General features: G+C 34.1%; 1 protein-coding gene and 1 long non-coding RNA gene across 3 annotated transcripts in view; one reads left to right on the forward strand and one right to left on the reverse strand.

Moving 5' to 3' along the window:
* The window catches only part of LOC109033289 (proteasome activator complex subunit 4), a 38,567-nt gene that overhangs the window by 1,106 nt on the left and 12,428 nt on the right, over positions 1-25,033 (forward strand). The window contains exons 2-22 of one of the 2 annotated variants that reach the window (XM_019045849.2): positions 91-231; positions 1,611-1,727; positions 4,311-4,382; positions 6,340-6,384; positions 7,087-7,303; positions 8,366-8,557; positions 8,929-9,077; positions 12,558-12,764; positions 13,750-14,026; positions 15,208-15,426; positions 16,166-16,264; positions 16,933-17,070; positions 17,893-18,111; positions 18,743-18,900; positions 19,788-19,880; positions 20,497-20,677; positions 21,406-21,660; positions 22,310-22,438; positions 22,899-23,093; positions 23,729-23,919; positions 24,580-24,709. In XM_019045849.2, the coding sequence (XP_018901394.2) occupies positions 91-231; positions 1,611-1,727; positions 4,311-4,382; positions 6,340-6,384; positions 7,087-7,303; positions 8,366-8,557; positions 8,929-9,077; positions 12,558-12,764; positions 13,750-14,026; positions 15,208-15,426; positions 16,166-16,264; positions 16,933-17,070; positions 17,893-18,111; positions 18,743-18,900; positions 19,788-19,880; positions 20,497-20,677; positions 21,406-21,660; positions 22,310-22,438; positions 22,899-23,093; positions 23,729-23,919; positions 24,580-24,709 (3,424 nt within the window). The remainder of the gene's footprint in view (positions 1-90; positions 232-1,610; positions 1,728-4,310; positions 4,383-6,339; positions 6,385-7,086; positions 7,304-8,365; positions 8,558-8,928; positions 9,078-12,557; positions 12,765-13,749; positions 14,027-15,207; positions 15,427-16,165; positions 16,265-16,932; positions 17,071-17,892; positions 18,112-18,742; positions 18,901-19,787; positions 19,881-20,496; positions 20,678-21,405; positions 21,661-22,309; positions 22,439-22,898; positions 23,094-23,728; positions 23,920-24,579; positions 24,710-25,033) is intronic. The other variant, XM_019045851.2, reaches the window with a different exon arrangement.
* Positions 4,391-12,007, reverse strand: LOC140224207 (uncharacterized). The gene is made up of 3 exons (XR_011899475.1): positions 9,050-12,007; positions 7,200-7,288; positions 4,391-5,961 (listed from the first exon to the last, which is right to left on the reverse strand). It is a non-coding gene; the product is annotated as an uncharacterized lncRNA (long non-coding RNA).

The following is a 25,033-nucleotide window of genomic DNA, read 5'->3' on the forward strand; positions in this document are numbered from 1 at the left end:
GTGGTTTTCTATCATGAAGGTGCACATCTTTTTTCATAAGTCTCTTTTTGATCTGTTCTTAACCTTTGCAATGCTTCTTCTTAATTTTAGGTACATTGGATTGTACGGGTTCAAATTTTCTAAGGAAGACCATGTTGCTTTCATCAAAGTTTTTTACGAACTGCTAATGATCCCTGATCTAGAACATGCATATATCCAGACATTTTGCAAAACACTTATCTTACTTCTGAAGTGAGTATACTTGTTGGTCGTGTTGCCATTCTAAGGAGTTTATCAGTAACCTAGGTATTGTAGATTTATTTGTGCTGCTAACAGGCATTATCTGAACCAGAATGATTCACATCTTGCAGTACATTTGAGACCACCCCTGAAGTGTACTTCACAGAGTATTCTGAATTAGTTACACGCAGATGGCCCCTCAATATCTGTCACAATTTAATATGACCTTAGAATAATGATGCTTCGCAATCAGAAGCAAAACTGGGATAGGGGCGTTGAGGCGAAGAAGAAGAATATTTAGTACAGTACTGTTCACAATTGAAAAATGTGTGCCCATGCAATCAGGGCTGCCGATTCGGTTCGATATCAGGTCTGATTATCATAATTAGATACTTCCAACTCATATAAATAACGTTTATTTCACATTCAGGACGAATCATATCAATAAACTTAAATAATTAAGTTACTCGAACAATTCCAAACTCGGAATTTAAAAGTCTCGCTGCACTCATTTCAAGAACGCACAGCGTGGCATCATAGTAAGCAATTACGAGGTATTTGCTTCAGCACATTCCTACTGGAGTTTTGCTTCTGATTGCGAAGCATCATTATTCTATGATATGACAGTTACTTCAAGCAGTTTGATAACCTCCATTCCTCAGATTTTGTTATTTCATCTCAAAGCAGCCTTTTTTCTGCACATAGTTTCTCCTTTTAAAATCCTACCTTCATCATCAGAGGTATCATAATCAGAACAATTGGAGCAATATCTAAGTTAAAAAACATATCGATTTGAGGAACAAATTTTAAAGTGATGCAAAAAACTGCTCATTAGATGTAGAATTTTGGATAAGTATTAGCCTCTAGATGTCAAAGGATAAGCACTGAGAGACATTATCAAGTCCAAAGTTGAAATGGATGTGGTGTTCTAAATAATCGCTTGACTACTTTGTGTACACCACCATAAAAAAAGTAGAGTTCAATGAAAACGGGACTCTGTACACTTTCTTGCTGACTGATTCAATCTATGGTGAGGGACATATTTTTTTTCTTTTTTTCCCCCGAAAGTATCTAGTGCAAATTTTACATCTCTTGCAACATTTTCCCTTTCCAATCTCCTGCCAGTGATGAAAGACACCCAACTAGTGCTTTATATTAGTGTCCTGATGAAGCAGACCTTCAAGTATCAAACATAAAATCCAACAAAAGGTGTACGGTAATTATTTGAATTCATAAATTTTAGATAAATTTTAAATAATTTTAATATTATTCAAGATATAATTCATAAATCATAAATAATTTTTATAATTTTATTTTGAAGGTATCTCATAATTTGTTTTCCCCCACAAAAAATGACTAAATTGTTTTCCTAATATGAAATGTCTTTGCAGGAAACCTAAACTGATTTCACCGGATGACCTAGTGCTACCATGGAAACCATTATACGATTTGTGTGAACGATTGCTGTCTAACAGTGCTGTTATTGTTGGGATGTACCGCTACCTGTCGTAAGTGTAACACTGCAGAACAGAGGAAGAATGCTGTATAATCAAAAGAATGTCGCTGAATTTTCTTCAATAAAATACCTATTTTTGAGAGAAGCTGTAAATATTATCCTTTGAAATTCTCAAACACCTCAGATTAATTTGTTTTCAAAATTTTCAGAAAAATTCAAAGATTCATTAATTTTTAAATAAATTACTATTTTATCGGAGGAAACTTGGCAATGTCCATATGCTTATACAACGTTTTTCCTTAGTGCAGCAGAATACTGTTCACAACTGAAACTTTTAAATCTTTAATACCTCAAACGCAAGAAATCATGGCTCAGGAGTTCCCCGTGATACTGAAAAATTTTCATTTTCTCAAGTATTTTCTCTTGATAGTTTTTAAAACTGTTTTGACCACCTGGTAAGGCTTGTCAGGTCCCATCATCTGATTCATCATCCTTGGATTCAATTACTCGGTATCTTTGATATTAACCCCTTTTGGTTCTTTAGTGTGATCAAAGTTTATATTCCGGTCACTTTCTGTCCAATCATTGGAGTTGTGATCAAAATGTATCACTGTAGGACAGTTACAATTTTAAATTTTAAAATGAAAGCAATTCATAGATTGGCGTCACGCTTTCTCACGCAGAAAGGAACTTTCTCAGTGACCAGAATGTCCCAAACATTCCTTCTCATCTTGACTGAGAAGCAATTCAATTGATCGGGGAAGGAAACAAAAATATTTTTTTGTTGAGTAAAGTCATAGTTTTATCAATGCGCATCTGATAATAATGTTCTAGCTTCCTCCACCATCTCCTTACTTTGGAAATCTTGTTGTATGTGTCAGAATAAGTTGGCTTCAATGTTTTTTCCTACATTTCAACTGTTGGGACGGAGTTCAGACACTTATTTTTTTTCTCCGCTTTCCCTATTATCTCAATTCTTTTCTGTTCTCCCACTCATGCCTTTTTTTATCCTCTGGTGATATCTTAACACCCTCTTGTCTTGTTTTAGAACTGACCACTTCAGCTATTGGCTTTAAAATGGCTGTGTTTCACAACCATTACTTTTTGTCCTGAGTGATTCAGTTTAAGTTCTGAGATTTCATCTAGTCAATTTTTTAAAGCCCAACTCTTGAAGTTCTTGCCTTCAACCCTGAATCACCTCGTAAATCACGAGTCATTAGATATGGATGCGGATGGTCTAAGCATTAGCTGATGTTAGAAGGTCCACTTGTGTGATTCAGAAAGGGCATTTTTAGTTTTTAGTTTTCTTGTTCTAGATATATTCAGTACGTGCTGCCAGTTATATTATTAATCAATTAACATTTTGGTTTTGATGAAGAGGCTAGGAGGCTGAAATATTTTGTCCCAAAATATTAAATTGATCCAAATCTTTTATACCAGCCCACACTAATCTCCTTCTTTTAGGGTTAAGTAGTGTTTCTGGGTTCCTGTCATTTTTAATTTCCTTTTTGAGATCCCTTTCATTACTTCTGTAAATAATTACATGTATACTATACAAGAATCATTAGGATTGCATTTTGCAAAAAGGAACCAGAAACATTGCAGTGATGCTAAGATTGAGCAAATTCATCCTTTGCAGTAAAATTATTGAAATCATGAAGAAAATATGAAATTTAAATGGTAATTTTTGTCTTAGATTCACAGTTTTCAGCGAGTAAAATAGAAACTGTCAATGGATAACCAGGTTTTTTTCCAAGACCAAAGAAGTTGCACAGTCTTAGCAACATTGCAATGCTCGTGGTTCCTTTTTGCAAAATGCAATTCATTTCTCACGCTCTCTTCCCTCCACACTTTTTATTTTCTACATGAATATAATGCATTTTTTTAGGCGTGAGGTAAATTTATGTTTTCACTTTTTTGTTTTTTCAACGAGGCAATTCTACTCATCAAATTATCTCATTTCAATTAATATTTTGTTAACTCACTCATTTTATTTATTTTTTTGTATTTCCTTTACACTAAAGTCTCAAATTTCATTTAATAACCCAAGTAGCATTTCTCAACGAAAAAATCGCTATTATCGCCGATAAAATCGACAGGATCATTAACATCTGAGCGTTAACCTCCATCTTATGGCGATAAAATCGCGTTTTTATCGCTCGACAATTAATCGCGATATTTTTTAAATGAAAATCGCGATAAATGGCAATTTAATCTCGATTTTATCGATGAAAATTGATCATAATTTTATCGAACCAAAAATTGCGATGTGTAGCAATTTAATCCCCATGTATCGCAATTTTTAAAGCATTAATATATAGATATATTGCCACCGATAAAATCGCTATTTGTCGCGATCACTGCTACTTGGGAATTTGTCAGAAATACTATATCGAATACTTTGAGCTTCTCATTTTCTCCTTGTGCTCATCCCTCCTTTTTTTTGCTCTTGACACTTCATGCTAACTCATCATCGTTAATTTGTGTAAGGATCGCTAATTTGACTGATGAAATTTGGCACATACTATCTCTCTCATGACGTTTGCGTTGACCTCTTATTCTTTCAATTTTTTAACACCTTTTTTTTCAATTTGTTTTTTTTTTCTTATGTTTATCTTTGGAATGGATATGAAAGTGTCCAGCAACGTCGGACCCTACGTAGTGTAAAGCAATTATTAGGCGAATTAGTACAGTTTACCGGTCCCAAGTAAGTTGGCAAATCTATCAATACTTTTATAAAACAATATTTACGCCATTGCTTAATATCTCAATCTTATGATGTGCTTAAAAGTTTTCTCTTTCATTTTTGTTTTTACTGAAGGCTTTTTCCCAGTATTTTTTATCAGAGTGTCACTTGCATTCTTTATTATTGAAAGTGATGAAGAATTCTCATCATCTCAAAGAAGCAATACGCGGAATGACCTGATATGATAATTTTCTTCTTTTGAATAGTTAATATTCAGTGTAAATATTTCTCAGGGTCTTTACAGTATCTTCTAAATTTGCTTTAACAGTTGCTAAAACAGCTTTTTAGAAAATTACTAATTGCAACATCTCACACCTTTTTTTTCTTCTCTTTGTTCCTCCTGGCCTCTCCTCAATTCCACATCCAAGTGTCACCACCCTATATTTTTCAGTGTTATTATTCATTTTATTTGTATAATACATTAAATAAGAACTCCACCCCAACATTTATCATTGACATCTCTTGAAACCCATGAAATTTTTTACCATTACTGTCTGTCTCACAGGATAATATCAATGGTACTCGTTTGGATTCAGTTATATAAAACGAAATTATCGAGTTTTTCCCCTTTGTCAGTATGTAGGTACTTTTGCAAGCATACATATTTCTGTATCCTGATTTGACGTTTGTTTCATGCTCTTCACCTCTCTATTCTAAGTATTCTTGATCTATTTGGTTTTCGTTTTGAGTGTATGTTTTTCTCCAGTATATCTAACTTATCGATTCTTAACAAGCCTTAACTATTTTTCGCTGTGAAGTTTTTAAAAACACGAAAATTTTGATAAAACATACTCATTTGCGTAAATATTTTTGAAAAAAATAAATTATAAGTTTGTCTTCTTTTGAAAAATAAATTACAAGTAGAAGTAATCACTCTAATCATGTTTTATGTTTTTCTAGTCTCACCATCAGTCAGTAAAGTACATTGTTGACATCTAATTTTTTTGTCTTGTTATTCAGCTTTCATTTCATCTGTAGAATGAGAGCAAGGGCAAAGATTAAATTAGTAATATTGTACTTACTCCCTGTTTTTCCTAGTATACAATAATTATATTACTAATCCAACAACGTCGACTGTCAAGTTTCTAAAGTAAATTTTGTAATTTTTTTTTTTCTGTAATTTTTGTTTCCATGGAAGGAATAATGCTTAAAATTATTTATACTTTACTTTTGAAAAGAATTCCATGTACCTATGAATACTCATAGATCAGATGCCAAACAATGTCATAAATTCGGTTCTTTTAATTGCCTTTGAAATGCTATGATCCTAGAGCAACCTGTTCAGCATCTACTCCCCTGGATGATCCTGTCCTTGATCCATTCTTTCATTCTGACTTAGCCGAACACCGAGATACTTATATTCATCACACTTTTCAATGCGCCGACCATCCTCAAGCTCTATGCTCTGTTGTTGCTGCGTTTTTCCCACAACTAGTTCCTCTATCTTGGTCATGCTTACGTCTATGGCCAATTGCCTAGATTCCTCTACCAACTTCCACATCATGTAATGCGCAGCCTCCTCATCTTGAGCTATTACAACCTGGTCATCAGCAAAGCAGAGTGTTAAGAGTTTGTCCGCCCCGGCACACTTCCTTCTTCATTCCTATTATATGTCCTCTAGGTAGACCTTTAATTGTCAATGACCAACAGCCATAGGTTGATATATAATAGAACATCTAAGTGTGATTTTTTGAAATCTGTGTGTATTTAGATTTCGTTTACCCCATAAAAGTTCAACTTCTGACAAGATTTTTGTGTCCTGACATGTTGTTAGGATCAGTTCAAATTTTATCAGGAATCAATGTCTCGGTTTTTTTTTTTTTTTCATTTTAATCTTTCATGAAAAGTGCTCTCTTTCATTTTTGTTAGTCTTGCTTTCATCTTCTAATCATTTTTATTTATTTATTTTTTTTTTTAGGACCTTGGAAGGATATCTGACAGAACTCGTGTACATGGCTGCCCTGTAAGTTTTCAGCTGAACTTTTCAGGCACTATTTTTGTGCCTTTAATATTCAAGGGAAAATGACAGTATCTTTTTGTTTAATAGCAAGGAAAGTTTGATGATAATTGAAACTCTTCCTAATATAGGGTCGCCGCTTTATATGGCAATTCTTGTATTTTCTCCTATTCTTTACTAAAAATTCATTTTGTTGAAACGACGATTTACTCCTGAGCAGAGAGACAGAAACAAAAAATGATGTATGTCAAAGAGTAACAGTGTTACGACATTTTAAACATCTGTAAATTCAGCAAATTACTTCTCATTGGCTCCCATCAATCAGTGATAAACTGAATGTATACTAGTTATACCACCATGTCACTGATGCAGGGGTGAGATCAGGATGGAAGAAGCTTGTTATTTAGAAGCGACCCAGTGACATCATCCATTAGTTATTCCAAGATCCGTTTCCGCTTTTTTTTTTTTTTTTTTTTTTTTTTTTTTTTTGAATACTAGATCAAAGAAAAAGACATCAACTCCATTCCTGCATTCAAATCTGAGTTTAATAATCATAGGTTAAGAGTATAACAGTTGATGAAGAGTTAACAGTACCAAGTGTAAATTCTTTTTTAGCATCGCTTTAAAGACTTAAGGTGAGGGTCTATCACTGACATCACAACTTAGTTTCTAAACTTGAAATTGATGTCAATTTTGCTACTTTTGCAGGTATTTTCCACCTGAAGCAACTCAAGAGATGTTGGATCTGTGGAGACCGAAGCTTTGTCCCTTTGATGGTGACAGTATCACCGATACAATCGAATATTGTGAGTGGTTCTTACCAACAATGCTTCGTCCAGATCAATCACATCTCGGGTACGAGTTGTGGTTCCACGAGTTTATGAATCTCTGGGATCGCTGCAACAATTCCCTGAAATGGGACCAAGTATGTATTTTTCTGCACTGACTAGTTAACGCCAAGAAAGACTGTAGGTAGCATTAAGACTGCTTTTCAATGAAACACCAGACAAGGCACGAAAATGAGCACCCTAATACGTTTTTCATCATCAGACTTTATCATCAATTTGTAATGTACTAGTAGTAGCGCGTAATTAACTTGATAGCTGGGTATGTGGCCAAAGTGCTAAAAAATGTGCAAGAATTAACTTACATAAAAACTGTTTTTTGTAATGTATAAAATTTTATGTAGAATAGGTGAGCATATTTGACTTAAATTCTAATCATAAGTGAGAAAAAAGCGTTTGTTTTTTTTTTTTTTTTTTGTTAATTTGAATCTCTAACTCCAAAAAATCAAACTGAACTCAAGTCAAATCGACTGTCAAGCTAATTAAAGAATATTTAATACATGAGGAATTGTTTTTATTTTTCGTCGGCAAGTTTGCAAATTCTGTGTATCATACAAGAGATAAAATTTTAAACAAAACGTTGAGAATTTGTGGAACCAATTAGATTATTTGTTTTCTCTAATTCGACCAACATTAATTTTGGTTTTCTCGCAAGTGGAAAGTTTGAATCTACCGATGATTCCATTGTATACTCCCAACTCTGATATCTTCCTTATAATTTGACCTTAGAATTTCCTAATCTGTTCAACATGTCCTGCATGATTTTCCTAGTTTGGAAAAATGTCTTGTCACACTGCACTTCTTAACCTGTCTATCTGTCTATCAAACTAAAAAATACACTGAGCCCATCAAGAATAAACCAAGCATATGGCAATTTTACTAAAATTGTCTATGTGTATATTTTTCTATGAAAAGCCTCAAAAAGGAAGCTTCTCTTCTACCCTCTTCACATTACATCAAGGATCAGTCAATAAAATGTGATTTTGGAGATAGCTCAATAAACGAAAAAAACCTCTGTAAAGTGTCAGCCATGTCCTGTTAAAAATCGGCAGCGCCTATTCTAAAAATCAGACAACCGCTGGTTTTTTGTTTGTTTTTTTCCTGTACATCAATTCTTCATACAAGCTTTTCTGGTTTTTCAGGAAATGATGTCTCTAATGACCGGTTTAGCTGAGAACAATATTGGTTACATAGATTGGGAGCCATATATACCAACGATGTTTACACGGTTCTTACGATCACTCCATTTACCGGTGTATTATAGGCAGGTGACCACTGGAAGGTATCCTAACATTAGCATGGATTTGATAGCAAGATGGATTGTCAGTGTTCTGGTAATAACCCTCTCTTAAATATTTTAATATCATGTCAATGCATTCAATAATCATGCAAATTATTATTTTGAAAAAAATATGATCGAGAGACAATTTTTTCCATTACAAAGAATAAAGTAACATCACCTTAATAGATGATTAAAAATGAAAGAGAGCAGAGTGACCTAAAAGTACACAATGTTTGCTTTAATTTGAAATCGCGTATGTAGTATTATCATACTTTTTAGTTGTAAATAATTAAAGGTGCGGTTTTACGTCAACGGAATGATTTCAAGTTACTCTGTTTTGGCATGAAAAAAAAAAGCAGTACTGACTAAATTATTGAAAATTGTTTTCCTCCAGTGATCAAATCTTCTATTTCCTTCTTTTAGGGTGGTGGTAGCAGTGCTCAAACTTATTTGAATCAGTTAATGAAAGCCTTAGAATCTTATTTTCACCCCGCTAATTTTGGCCGATGGATTCGAAACTTGAAAGAATTTGTAAAAGTGTTACCCTCATGTTTCATCAAAAGACTGCACCGGTAAGTTTAACCTCAAGTAACGGAGCTCATAATATTTCAATAAGCTGGTGGTATGCATCAGATGAAGAAAGATGCATGAGATGGAGACTTGAAGACGTTCTCTACTGGAATGATGAATTTAGAAAACCATATGTCACAAGAAGGTTCAGAGAAGATAGAGCACACTTGGAATATGCAAAATTACGTTATTTTCAAAACAATTCTGGTTTGTCTAGCAAACTGGAACTGTAGGAGACAGTGCCACAGCCTAAGAATGTGGAAGGCCTGAAATTACAATCACTCTAATCACTGAAAGGGGAAGATTCTCTCAGCTCTTGTCAGTTATTGCTCACAAATTAGATAAACATAATGAGTTTTTAGGAGTTTCTGAAAAATTCAATGTCTTTTTGAGATGAGTAGTAATCATGTTAATAATGACTGCAGTGGAATATGAGAAGGCCCATGCAGACACGAGCACTAATACAACTACGAAAATAATTTAAATTCAAGTCAAAGGATTTTGTAACTATTTTACAAGGAGTTATTCTGCTTTTTAAAAATGGAAAATTGTGCTTTGTTACAAACACTTCACTTAAAAAAAGTATGAGGATGATAAAAATAACACAGATGTAGGTCAAATTTGGTATAAATGAGAAATATAAACCCCATGCGCCAAGATAAGAAAGATTTTTCTCCTGCAAAAAAGCACCATTCGGTTCCGATTACATACTATGTGAATCATCCAGTATCTAGCTCTGGGCCAGTGCAAAAGATCGATATTTGTATCCGAGGATGTAGAAAATCCATTTAAGCCCAGTTCTAGTTTCTACCAATGAATCGTTGTAAAACTATGTAGTCCTTAAAATTGAGTCAAATTGAAATTTTCTTAATAAATACATGTTTCCAAAGTCTCATCATTGTTCAACTGATTTTTGCACGAATTGAGGTTCACATGTTTCACACATTTTTAGAGTGATTGGACCACCATAAACTAGAATGTACCAAGCCAATCAAAGTCTTCATTTAGCTCTGCAATTTGTCTCTCCCTTTCAATATCTGTCTGAAGCTCCAAGCTTTTATTTTGTAGCACTTTATTTTTACTCTCTAAAGTTTCCAATTCATATTGATCTGAGAAATCAATGTTCTCAATTCCATTCTGTCCAGGAGCCTTTTTTTTATTTTTTTCTCCAGTAATCTTTTCCCCTAAGCCTTCTATGTCCGCATTGAGTTCTGCTACCTCCTTGTCCAGTTCAAGAATCCTTCCATCATACTTAGTAGCTTTCTTCCCAAGATTTGCCATTCCGTTTTTCCCTACCATCTCTGCCTTTATTCGCTCCGAAGGATCTCTGTTGAGTCCCACATGTTTCCTGTGAGATTGAATGGCAAGTTCTTTGATTCTTTCATCCATAGTCAAATGGTGTGCTCCTAATTTGCTCTCAATCTCTGCTTTTTCTCCGTTTTTCCTCTCAAGACAATCGTCTGTCCGTATAATTTTCTCCTCATTTTCCAATTTGCATTTTCTGTTATGTATTTGCTTGTCAAAATCTGTGATCTTTGTATTCAGCCCTTCTTCAGCGCGTTTTTTGAAAAGTTGTGTGATCCTCCTAGCCTGCCAAATAAGTTCCTTGTCCTTCTCAATCTGTTGCTTGAGTTCTTCTATCTTTTTAGATTGCTCAGCAATCATCTGTTCTTTAAAAAGTCGCTCTTGTTCAATGGAATGTACATCAGCAAGGTGTTTATCAGCCAGATGACGATAATATTTGGTTTTTTCTTCTCCCCAACCACCCGTAAATAACGGATCTAGTGCTTTTTTCATAATGGGGAAATTGGTTTCCAGACTCTGTATCTCTTGTTTGGAAGCGTTGTGCACTTGCGTAAAATAATAACACCAAAGATCTGTGGCATCTCTTATGTCCTTTACATACTGTACTCTGCACTTAGGAATTTCCAAAAAGGTCATTGTTATGTCTTTGAAAATATTCTCATGAGTTCGTGTGTCCATCCATTTGTGTTGTGACAATGGGTAGAGTGATCCCTGTTTTTCAGGAAAAAGAAGGCAGTTACTTACTACAAGTAATCTAACTGCTTTTACAGCTGATGTATTTTTAGCATGCTCACCCTCACTATAATATCTCCATACTGCACTGGTTTGAACATATTTCACAAAGTTGTGGTAAACGTGTCTTAGTTGAACTTGCACTATGACTGTTTTAGTCTTGGATTGACAAAATATATCGAAAGTAGTCAATTGGCTTGTGGTTTTTGAAGCAGGGTATAAGTTTGGTCCTTTCTTTACCTCCAAAATTTGCTCATCATCATCAGGCTGTAGCAAGTCATTGAAAAACTTTATAAGTAAGTCCTCGTTTCCTGAAGCGGTGAAAACAGTCACAAAAGAATAATCAAGTGTAGGATTTGCATATTCATTCATTTGCTCGCAATTATTTACTCGACTAACAAGCATAAGAATACTAATGTACCAACAACATTTCATATTCCCTTATCAGCTTGATCGCCCCTGCTTTGAATTGTCAGACCTCAGTCACAGACTGATCGGTCACAAATTTTTTTCATTTCAAAATTATGTAACAGCTGAAAAAGTAAACACATTCTGTTATCAGTCTGAGATTTGTTGATTTAATGATTCTCACTGATTGATGGTTGTCAAGTTTTGACAACAGTACCAGACCTTTATGTCACATGAATAAAGTTGTGACCTTATAAACCTGCAATCCTTCAATCCAATTTTCAAAAATAAGGGCTCTAACTGAAGCTGAGTGTGTTAAAAATCCCAAGACCTACTTGGTTTTTTTTTCTGGCACTCACAATTCGCAAGAAATATTAGTGGTGACTTCATTTTCCAGATGAATTTTATCTTGTAGGTTGAGACAAAATTTCTAAAATCAGCCTGCTGGTGCAGTGGTTGCTGTACATACTTACTCTAGAACCGAGAGAATTCAAATTTCTTCAAAATGCAAAAGGTTTCAAAGTTATATATTTTGAGCTTCCTTAATGATCTTGTTGCTGTGAAAGTTTAGATAGTACCAAAAAATACACCTACTGTGGGCACCTTTTAAAATATGCGACCTCTCTGCTGCAATTTATGGTATTTGTAGCCGTGACCTCTCCACTGCAATTTATGGTATTTATAACCGTTATCAATGCATGACTGCGTGCATTGGTATCGTTTAAAAAATCTTGGGAAATTCTTGTGGACTAGGCGTACTCTCTACTTTTCAGAAATACAAGAATTACAAATGACTGAATGGACTCATTTGGGATTCTGACTTATGCAAAAAGATTAAAACTACATGGTGTCTTAAAATTTCTGTGTCTAGTAGTGTGCGTTTGCAATATTCTCTCCAAAAACAAAACAAAAGAGCTGCTGCTACTCTCTGCATGATTAAAGATATTATACGCCCCCATGATCCCTCTGGTTTGTTTTTTTCTTTTTTACTATTATTTTATTATGGAATGAGCTAATAAAATTTTTCAATTTTTCAGGGAAAGAATCAAGAAGCCTACGTGGGAAACACCTATTCCAGATTCACATAAACTGACGGAAGAAGATATAACAAATTTTGTTGAGTCTTTGAAACCAACAGTTTTAAGAGCTATGTTTTCAAAAATGAACATGAGTGATGTCAGCAGTGCTGTGAAACATTTGTCAATATTACGACCTGAATTAATTGTACCTGCAGTTATTGACAGGTAAGCTTTTTATTCTTATTTGTTTATTTGTTTTTACAACATTTTTAAGGCGTCCTCTTTTTCTAAAAAAATTTAAATATTTTTGTTTATCGTTAACTGATTTTCAGTTTTTTCTCTCTTTCTTTTCCTTCAATTTTTAAAATGATGAATACTGGCTAACACCCAACAAAATCAACGCTAGTTTTTCCCCCTGCTTTTTTTTTAAAAACAATAAACCATTTGAAAATAATCACCTGAAGTGGTAAAATTTCAAATGAACCATAAAGCTTTTTGCATGAAAGCCGAATGAAAAGAAAAAACGTACTATAAATATGCAGGCTATGGTCTCTGAGCACTTGATAATAGGACTGCTCTGTCGGTTGTTGGTGATCTACCAAAACAATTCCGTTAAGAAAAAGTTTCGATAAGAGCGCTCTTACCGATAGCGATCTGAGTTTTCGGAGCTGACAAAAATAAGCTGTTGCCATGTGTATATCTATTTTACCCGCCACCGTGCCAGGCAATCTGACAAACCGACACACTGGGCAACAATGCATTGAGTATGAGCTCTCAAAACTCCGATAAGGCTGGCTGTTAACGATATCATCGCCACTGTCGGTACTGCTACCAGTATCGGTTTATGAAGTTACCGTTAGGGTACCGGCAAGAATTCGTTTGAACACCCCCACTTGCTAAGATTACATAGTAATCTAGAGATAAGGTCTACAACTTATTAAACTTTTTTATCAACTTCATGTTAAAAATCAATGCTGACTCCTAGTGTATTTTCCAAAGGAAATTCACTTCTTGGCTCTCCCACATTGTGGAACCTAGACTCAGGACCACATGAAGAGCATCAATCTCGAGTCGTAGATCTCAAATATATATGTCGCTCATTTTCTGTCATATTTATGTAAAAATATATGTTTGACAACCAATGTGAGATCTTTTAGTTTTCAGAGCTTTGTGCACCAGTCAAGTTCTGAGTTTCTCATTTTTATTTCAGATTTTATGCAACAATTGATTCTTTGACTGAGCCCCACAAATTCACTGCCGCAATGAATGGAGTAGCAGCTGTGGCAAGGCAGCTTGTAACTGGAGGAGAAGGTGCCTATCCGCAGGGTCCAACGCATGTGGTCCCAATTTTGTTCGCAACACTCCCCGGAATCGATCCGAATGATGTTAAGAAGAGTTTCTTCACATTTCAGCTCATTTCAACTTTCTCTATAATGGTGCCTTTTGTTGACTGCTCTGCAGCCTCTCAATATCATGATTTGACGCCAGTAAGTATGGTCTCTACAATAGATGAAAGGTATCAAAGATAAAGGTGTCAAGTAAAAATATTGGATGTATCAGTTAATTTCGAGCAAAACTCTTCTCAGATTATACTTCCGTTCTTTGAGGGCTCAATATTTGAATTCAAGGTTCATCTGTGTCATTAGCTTCCACACAGTGACGATTCTTGTTAGTTGACAACTCTGTCCTTCAGCCATTTAAATCCATTTTGAATCATGAATCTTGGGCAAAGCAGCATGCCTGTATCGTTTTACTGACGTTTAAACGGAAAAAACTTAATGTTTCTATTTTCTAAGAATTGCCACCGCTTCAATGCAATTTCTTATCGTTAAACATCCTTTCTCAAAATCATATTTCATTTTACTCTTTCATCTGTAATACCCTTCGATTGTGAATTTAGCCCCTAAAGTAGCGTCCTGTTAGATAATAGTGGTCAAGGCTCTGGTAAAATTTTTATAGAAATCTTTTGCACAGATTAGAAAGAAGAACTAACACTTCTCTATGTTAAAGAATACAAGTAAAGTAACAGATTACAACAGAATTACGTTACAGTAAAGATTTCATTATCAAAACAACGAAGCAAAGAAGAAGAAAAAATTTCCCACCATCTGGTGATCATTTCTAGAGGTGGAAGGTCAATCCAAAAATTGCAGAGGCAAATGTTTCTCACTGTATCAGAATCAAGAACTGTACCTATATAATTAGACTGAAAAAGTAAAAATGAGAAACAGTAAAACTGCCCACAATGTTAGCAAAGGCTCACTATCAGCATAATGTGTTCCGATTTTCCGTATGAAATTTACCTTGCAAGTGAGTTTTATTGTTTTTTATTTTGAAATATTTATGAGTTTCATCTTCGACTTCTTGCCGCATAATTTTTTGCATTTGTTAAATCATCTTGAAAGGCCAATCAAATGCATTTAGGTGGAAGTCTAACTAAGTAAGGTTTCCATTGCAGATGGACTTTCTGTGGAATAAACGTTTGCAATCTAAGTCACTGAACTTCTTGAAGCACTTAAAATTTACCTCTTTCTTCCCTTGTAAATCTAGTAGATATCTCTTAGAAGGTTTCATGTTAGTGGTATTTACTTCTTGGTATATTTATTTTGTTCTATTTTCTTTTTTTAAGTGTTGGTAATGTCTGTGGTCATTTTTTATGATTCTAAAGGAAGAAGAAATAGTATGCAGTTCAACAGCTCAATTTGAAGATTTTGTGCTACAGTTTATGGACAGATGCTTCACGTTGATTGAAAGCTTCGCCCTTGAGGCCACCCGTCTTGATCGTAAATCTGCTGATAGACGATCAAGGATGGAAGCAGGTGTAGAGCAAGGTCTTGCATCAACTTTTGGCTCAATTTTGCACCAAACTTCTGATGAAATATTTGCTGTAAGTTATTAACAATTTATGATTTACATTATAAAGTGTTTTCTTACCTTAATTTATAAGCTAATCTCATTGAAACGTTATTTTGTGGCTCTGTCCTTTAGGACCACTTTCCAACTTTATTCCATAAATGTAATCATCAATAGGATAAGCACTTCAATACCCATAAACTCAAAATCAAAATTGTACGCCTGCTTATATGAGTGTTTTACAAACATTTTACCATAATTGCTGACATATTTCCAATCAAATCAAAGTTAAAATGCCTCAAGGGATTTTAAAAATTTAGTTTTGAGGCAATTTAACTCAAAATCTTAAAGTTTTAAGTTTAAAACTGTATCATATTACTACTTCACGCTCTATTCAGCTCAAAAGTAAGCAAAACTGCCTGCAACTGATTCTTTGGGGTAGTAAAAAGATCAGTCAAAAATTGAAATTCTTATTTTTCATCTAATTTGATTTTTACATCATTTTGCCATGGAGATGGTAAGCAAATAAAATGAAAGATCAGATAGAGTAGATATTTGTACATATATAGTGTACGTGGAATACAATTTATGGAAGAATGAGGGTCTAAATCGTTGAGAAAGTTTAAGTTACATTTCTTCAGGGCTAACACAACCCTACACTTATTATTGGTCTTTGAATGATTTTCATGGAAAACAAAAGCTGGATCCATATTTTTTGAGTTTCGACTCATCTCCTCAAAATATTCCATGACGCATTTTCTTTCATTTTTCAGGCTGCTCTCTCTAAATTAAAATCTTTCGTTACCAGTTCTATTCTAGAGGTGAAAGTTGCGGGTAAATATTTAGCAACACTCTGCCATCTGTTTGCATACGTAAGTTATCCTCGCACTTTGTTTACTTTATTTTCTTTTTTTTCAATAGCAAAATTTAATTGCCTTTTTTCAAACCCCTTTGACTAACACTCAACAAATTTGTATTGAATTCTCATCTTGTTGGTGTGGAATATGTCATAATTCTTATTCTTATTCTTTGTTTACATCGGATGTCCGGGTACCCGTGTATCGAAAACCATTGATCGTGTATGGAAAAAGTGACCCGACATCCCCTAGGAGTCTCGGACTTTGGGACCTGGAAAATGCTTAAAAGCGGCACCAGCTCTCCCACTTACATTACGACTTTATGTACTCTTTGGCTTTTATTACCAATCAGTATCAATTAATTCAAAATTATTTGATGAGGGTAAAATAATTTAAATGAAGAAAGAAATGGAGAATAGAGTATAAGAGATATTGTGAGAATCTTCATCAAATCGCAGCAAGCGGAAAAACAGGACATATTTGCTTTTCATTATCTGTCAAGCATGCAAGCTACATTAAATGTCAAGATATTATCACTCCTCCTATTCAGAAAAGTATTTAGAGTCCATTAAATTATGTGAGACAGCTCTGTTATCATTTTTTCTCTATTCAACATTTTCTTGTCACTGTCATGTTTTTGAATCAACAGAAAGTAATCACAAATGTTTTATTTTCTTATACAGATTAGACCACATGAAACTTTAGAAAGTTTACTACCGCATGTCTGTAATAGTATCATACGATTAACCGAGTCAGATGAAACTTTGAAGGAGGAAACTCTGGATGATGAATTGATGTACTATTTGTTGCTGCTTCCACAAGTAAGGAAACGGTTTCTTTTTCTCATTTCTATTGTTGCCTCATGTTAATAGATAGACTATTTAAGTGCTTGAATTATCATTACCTTAAAAGGTATAATTTGTCATTTCAAAGTCTCATTTCAACAGTAAAAATTTTCTATTGAAGTGATGGCTGAAACGAATGATAATTCCTCATATTTTTTCCATGAATCTATGGAAGGTCACACATGTTAAAGATGTTCATTGATTATTGTTCTCTATTTCAGTTAATTTGTGCCACATATTTAGAAACATTAAAAAACAATCTGGCAGCACTATTTCTTCCATTACCATGCAATCACTAATAGATGTGTTCGTTCTGAATTTCATGAGTGAATTTTGGGCCCCTGCATATTTAGCGTTTTTTTGCTCAAATGGGTTTCGTTGCATAAATTGCTCCAACACCTCATGCGCTTCTGTGGCATGTGAAGGTGCCGCTACCTTAGTCATATGAATTTTGCGCAAAATGATATCCAAAAATTAGTTTTTTTCTTTCCTTTAGACATGATGTGTATCATAAAGTGATCAACTCCTATGACATTAAGGATGGCATGCAATCTCATCTGAACCGCCTTTCAATCAAATTGGCTTTTTTATAAAAGCCCAAAACAACAGTGAGACAAGTTTCTGCAAAAAATTACTCGTGAACTCTTATCTGGCGGCAAATTCGTCCCTTACCTAACTGTTCGTTATTGAGAAAGGATTTCCAGAATACCTTAGTTTACTCTATAAAAAGAACCGTTATGTATTTATGACACAAGCAGCCAAACTTTTAAGTACTAATTGGATTTTTATACTTTTTAGATATCGTCCGTCAAATGTGGTGCTCTCATCAAGTACAAAGACTTGTTGATAAAAGTTTTAGATCGCACTCTGAAATTGAAATGTAGTGATGGTTATGGTTTTTCCTGTACTCTTCTGGTGAATGTTTTGCAAGGGGCTATAAATATTGGGCCCACGGAATTTCGTTGCATCATCGAAGATTTTAGAAGTAAACCGCTGTCAGAATTTCTCCCTATCAAAGTGAGTCTTAGTTGGTTTGAAATTGTATTCTCCTCTCCATTCTTCATGGGAACTTCTCAAAGTTTCAAGGCTGAAGCCTGATTCGGTCTTGGTTCCTTAATTGTAAAATATCTATGATTTCATGAGGCCTCTCCTGAAATCATGCTTCTCCCCCCCCCCCCCCCCAAAAAAAAAACCATTAAGAAGTAAAGGAATTTTTGTGCAAAAACTCCCAACAGTCGGAGAACAGTCCAAGAACTTAAGAATCCGAGGAAATTTGTCACCCAATCAAATACTTGTTTTGTGTAAAAATTGAAGGTTAACAGCAATAAACAGGAACTTACTTGAGAGTGTCCTGGCAGGTTTTTTGTACTTCTTTTTAAAGTGAGTAGATTTTAAAATGTCTTTAAGATTTATACAAGCAGAAGTTTTTTTAATCTTTAGCATTTGCTTATTTGCATGCTTTAGAAATAAAAAAATGCCGATTTTGTAGCTTTTAGCTCTCTAAAACCAGGATAGGAAAGGAGTAACTCTGCAACCCAAAAGAAAAAATCCAACAGGCAGACTCCGAAATACCTCCAATACAAAATTTATCAAATAGTTTGCAATCTATCATACTGTAATTCTTAATGATTTTTGATCATCTTTTCAGCACTGGGGCAAATCAACCAGCTATCAAAGACTGAAAATAAATTGGAATCGTCCTGGTATAGAAGAGAAGAATTTTGTCGAATTCATAACACATAGATATCTGCCAACGGAGCTAGAAAGATTGAATCAATTCATTGATGGCAAAATTACTTTGGACAAGTATGTTATTGGTATCTTAGCTTTAGACGCAGTAAGGAAAGGATGGAAATAATTTGAAAAGTGAATGAATGAGTCGTGTACTTTTATTTTATTTTTGTCTTGAAGTTTTTTTCATGCTTTGTTTTGGAATATAGTTATAAAATAAAACATGTAATTCTGTAAGTGCCTCTTTAGTCCTCTCAGTTTATGACAGCTCTAATGATAAAAAAAAACTGGGCTAATGAAAATGTTGAAATACGCAAAAATGTCTGCCAATTTCTTATTATAAATTTAGCTCTTGTAAATTCTTATTGTAAACTAACAGAGGTACAATATCATGGGTTTAGCTTTATTCTAAGAACAAAAAAATGGCCATAAAAATGTGAACAGAACCAAGTTTTTGATCATCTAAATTTTTATCTCAGAAATGAAGAAAATATTTACTAAAGTTTTTTTTGGACTCTGTCAAAAAAAAGTCTCTACATTTTTAAACTCAGCAATTGAAAATTAATGAGTGAAAATTGATGCCTCGAAATTTGAATTAAGACTCAGAATTTCAGAAATATGAAGGCTGTAACTTTCAAAATTTTTCCTGATTCTATACTTGTAATTCGCGATCCAAGATCCTCTTTTTTCTACATCTATCATTCTTGTAGCCTATATTTCATCACCCAGCTGAATTCTAGTCCAAATATTTAGGGTATGTTTGAAATATTGATTATATATATTTTTGATATATAGTCCGGAAATCTTTTTTTAAAACTTGAAAAAAAAGCAAGGTTAGTTTAAGATCAATCATTTCACAGATAGTTCATCTCCACTCCTTTGCCCTCTTCAGATATTTTTCGAAAATTTGTTTTGGATGAAGTGTAAAGTCAGTAACAATTTCTACCTTCTTTATTTTGCAGAGAGGAACTGAAGCGGTGTTTGACGATAGTATTCTCGATCAGCGTAGGAAATCCTCTTCTTCCTTGTTGGAAAGATGAAGAACCTTTGAACTTGTAAGTTACTTTAATCTTTTTCAAAATGTTTAAGGCGAATCTACAGCGGTACATAGTAGGAAATTTTTCCAGGCAGGGGGCGCCACCGCTGTGTTTTGATTGTTTGGTTCACGCCATTAGAGTCCGTACAGATCCATGTGAGTCCTTGAGCTTTTATGAAAATTAAAGGAATTTCTGTTAAAATCGAAAAGTCATAAGTTCTAGCTATAACATTCTTCTTCCTATTGACACTAAAAATAACGGGAAAAGTAACTTCTGAAGCTCTGTAACTTGATCCCAGAAAAAAGTAGGGTCAACATCAATGACCTTGATGTGACCAATTACAAGTGATCGCTCTCAGCAGTTGCAGATATCTTTCTCTCACCAAGGGCTATCTCTCTTGCACTTACAAACAACCCATAAGAGAAACTAGGATCAAGTTTTAGCTTTTATTAAGCCAGCTTTATTAGCTAGGTTTAAAATTTTCCTGCAACACTCATGCCTGAATTGATGCACAAGTTTTACGGTTGCAATAATAAATCTTACCGCAAAGGCAAACCTCTCTATTTTATTCCTTTTCTCTTATTTAAACTTTTAATTTTTTATCTTTTACTTTTATTTTTTGTTTTTCCTGCAGGAAAGAATCATGCTCTTCTCTCTCACCATGGGATGTGAAGACGGGGTTATCAGGACTTGAGGTAACAATGCCAAACGGTGATAACGCGCTTAAGACGATTGCATCAACAGTTCTGCGATTACAAGACAAGCTCCTTGATTCTTGCGAGGATGACACGCAGTCTTTGTTCGTACTGATTGGTGTAAGTACCAAATCTTGCATTAATTTTTTGGTTCATTTTTCAGTTGATTTATTGGTGGTGGTGGTGGGGGGGGAGGGGGGGGCTTCATTAAGCATTAAGAAGTTCGTACAATCAGAGTACCTATGTTTCTGATAATCAAACAACAATTTCTTGAAAAATTGGTTTAGGTTGTCGGTTCGCCAACTGATTTATATTTGAGATAAACTGAACTGGGGAAAGATAAATGGGAAGAATAATTATCAGAGTAACTATTGACAAATGGTCAGTGCTTTATTGTACCGAAATTTAAGTAGACATTGAATGTAATTGTTACACAATTGTCTACAGCAACGATATTAGTCGGCAATCACATAACTCGTTTGCGGTGTCTGAAAATCTCCGCCTCTTTGTTATTTTTTCAAAGGAGAACAAATGACATCATTCCTTGAAGTTTATGCAGAATTTTCTTCGCACAGAGAAGAAAAATCACGGCAGTTTTAAAGAATTACCGTTGAGTAGTTTTCCGTTTAAAAAATTAAGTATGACAGGAAGTCTGCGACGTGGCAAACCGAGTTATGCAATTGCCGACTCACACCATCTATATGCATTCATTTTATCTTGTTTTATAATACCTAGAAGTCAGACTTTCTTGAACGAAAATTAATCTAAAACAATTCCTACTCTTGTTTTAGAGAAAACATAACACATAATAAAAAGGTAATGATCCATTTTTTCTTTTATGTTTACAGATTTATGATGTACTATTGTTCGGCCTTTACCGAATAAAAAATGACATTGACAATCATTTCCGAATGTATATCACAATAAAGAAGCAACTAGACAATAGATTAAGCAAAGGAAAAGGCCATCTGAGGTATTTGTTGATCGAACGCGTTGCATTTCAGCATCGATATCGGCAAATATATTCCTCACCGGTGTTCACTGAGACCCATCAACGGATCCTATCAAAATTAGTTACCTTAGCCACAAGCAGATATAGCCAGGTAAATTTTTTTAATTTTGTCGTAAGAAGAAAGTATTGAATTGATTTATCAGTATGTTTCATAAAGTACACAGCAGGAACAATATTAGTACAAATTTCATGTTTTTATGATATCACATCCTTTATTGTACGTAGGGAGGCAGAGTAGGTAGATAAAACAAGTGAATTACAATTTTATAATTTTTCTTAAGAAAAACACATCTTCAGGCACATAGAAAATTCAAAAAACGCTCAGTAAGCTCAGGAGGCTGTAAGGAACATAATACCAAGATATAACCTGTTGCCGAATTTCTGAATATCATCAGAATTACGTAATTTAATTACAGCCCCTTTAACATTTGCAGTAGCGGTGAGAACTTGAAGTTTGTCATTCCCTACAAACTGGAAAGTTTTTCTATAAGAAAATGAACATTTCTTAATGCTATCAAAGTTTTGAACATAATTTAAGTGAATATGTCATCAGTGAATTTTAATTAATCTGAAATCTGTCATTTTACTATGTATCAGATTTATTGAGTAATTTCTCGTGACTTTTCTTTTTGTGTGTGTATGCATGTTTGCTAACAACTATTCAAGAGTATGTTTTAAAAAAAAAAATTAAAAAAGGTATGATTATGCTAAGATTTTTTCTTTTGTTTCCGTTTCTGAAGGTGCGAATTATGTCGCAGTCTAAAGTTTTCCAAACTTTAGAGTATTACCAATATTCATACTTGACAATCATTCCAGAGTTAAAACGACTGTTATCCCTTGACCCTAACCAGTATCACGAGCAGTTCAAGGTTTGTTTTCATTCAATTTCCATTTAAATTTATCTCCGTTCTTCTATGTTACTGCAAATATTTTTCTTCATCTATCTTTTAAATTTTTTTCCAGAATTTACGCAGAGAAGCCCCCTAAATTTCAAAAATTTTGAATTTTGAGATCTCAAAAAAAAGGAGATTTTCACCCCAGCTGTTACTGTAAGAATTTAATTCTAGTATACATTTAAGATTAGATAAGCTCAAAATTGCAGATGTACTCATCTCTAAACCTGCAAGGGTTTAAAATAAAATATATTTTCTATTCTGTTCTTTTCCTTTTATTTCCGAGCTGACGTAAATTTTGCATGAACAATATGACCATGCATCTTAAATCAAGGTTTTTTATTTAAGTTTCACCCTGCTGTGTTAGCTTTTTGTTTTCTTTTACTTGTCTTAATGTCAAAGATACAGCATTTATTACCTCTTCTTTTCTCTATAGGGATCGTTACATCTTTTATTAGGTGATAAAACGGATCGACCTCTAATCGTGAAGTATGACTGGGAGGTTTTATTAGCTGTATGGCCTACCATTGTTCAAACCATTCCATCTGAGAAATTATCTGTGATTCACCTCCTGGAGAGGTTGACTGATGTTGTCCGTAAAAATTTCCCTACGATAGGAATAACCCAAGAGGTATGTATTCACCTGCTTATCTTTTTTTATCATGAATTTTTTCTACTTTCATTTTGCTTTCAACCCATTTGCATCTACGGGTGAGTCTACTTATCAGTACCATCTCATGACAAATTGATATGCATCAATCAATTTGCAAAGTTGGCAGTATTTAGCTGACTTTAGAATAGATAGGGTCATGGGTATTTTTCTATAGATTGACATTTGATAATATTTGATGGTAGTTTTTTCTCTTATGTTAATTTGCTTTTCATGTCAAAAAATATTCACCTAACAATATCATTCCGCTATTTTGGCTGATTTTACATCTTTCTTTCATGTGTTCATGGTCGATAGCTCCAACAAGTGTTCGATTGAGTTCCTGTAGGGTATAAGCAGAGTAGATTTCTAGTGGAAAGTTGGCAACAAGGGGTCAAAAAAGAGATCAGAAAAAGTCATTTACCTGATGATTTTTGCGAGGATAGATTTTGATGACAATTTGGAGTCAGCGTGCCAATTCAGGGGCTGAAATTAATGAATTCAAAATGTTCACAAATATAACATGATTAGCATGGCATGGTTTCGTTAAAATTTTATACTTTGTCCATAAGTCGAAGAATATGGAAGTAAATGTTGTGATCACTGCATTTTCATAGATTCCTGATAGCTGTATCGCTCCAGCTGCTCAACTTGTAACTGCTTCAAAGCCTCTACCTTCCATCAAACTGCCGAGTGAAGAAGAAATTAAAATTGGATCAAAGAAATTGTCAGAACAAAACGAAAGGAACAAGAAAAATTACTTCGCCCTTTTGCATTCCTTAAATGAACTAATCAACACTAGATCTTTGTAAGTGATTTTGCCCCTTTACCACCTAGTGTAATAATAGTTTTATCCATCTTTATATTTGTGCCGAATTTTTTTCCTCCTGAGTGCATTCTCCAAAGGCAAATTGACTTTCCTCTCGGATCTTAACTTTGCTGATTTTTTTCAATTGAAATTTAACCGTGCATTCAAGATCTGTTCATGTGTGATTTCTTTCAGGATGAGAGAAGACTAACATCTGACATATTCCTTACAATGATTTTGTATGATATCATGGGAGGAGGATTCTTGAAATGATCTGTTTTTATCAAGAGTAATTTACACAGCGCATTGAACATTTGCCTATTTCTCTTAAGTATTCAAAAATATTGATTGCATAACAAGTAATCTGTGGTCACAAGCTAGTTTGTATCAATGACTTTATGGAAAAATTCCTAAAAAAATGGGGGGGGGGGGAATTGTGTCATGAAATGTGAGTAGTTTGATCATTCTCTTTGTATCATAAACCGAGGTTACCCTTATGGTTAATTTGGTGTATTTGAGATGGTATTCAGTTTTTTCCTCTCCTTCTCTTTTAATTTACAGGTTTACTCACATGATTTTTGCCTTTTATTTGTTTTGTAAATGCATTTGTATTTCTACCTCTTATATTCATGCAATTTCTCTTCCCTGTACACATCTTAGGCATTGGCGATTCCACAGCATGGCTTTATCATTCTTAAGGGACTTGGTGCATCTTGATGAAAACTATCCGGCCGAAGTAGTATCAACGTTTCTCAATAATTTGATACATGATCAGCTAGATCTAAGAAAAGTAAGATTCTCTTTTTCTGCTTGTCCTTTTTTAATCACTCCTAAAATTGTAGTCGAAACCCTCTGACTTAGAATTACACATAATAATATGTTGAGAAAGTAAAGAAACTTGGATTTTCATTCATTCCCTTCAGTTTGAGATAATTCTCTACCTCAGTGTAAAAGATCTTTATATTTTAATGTGCTGAATTGATCTTGCTAATTAATTTGTTACACTTAATCTCTTATTCAAAAACAATTAAAAGTCTTTCAATATAAAAAAAAAGTGGAATTCTTCCTTTGTGTCAAATATTTGCTTTTTTCACTCCTGTTTTTTAATTTGAAC

The sequence above is a fragment of the Bemisia tabaci genome, chromosome 3 (genome assembly GCF_918797505.1).
Source record: "Bemisia tabaci chromosome 3, PGI_BMITA_v3".
NCBI classification, from domain to species: Eukaryota; Metazoa; Arthropoda; class Insecta; order Hemiptera; family Aleyrodidae; genus Bemisia; species Bemisia tabaci.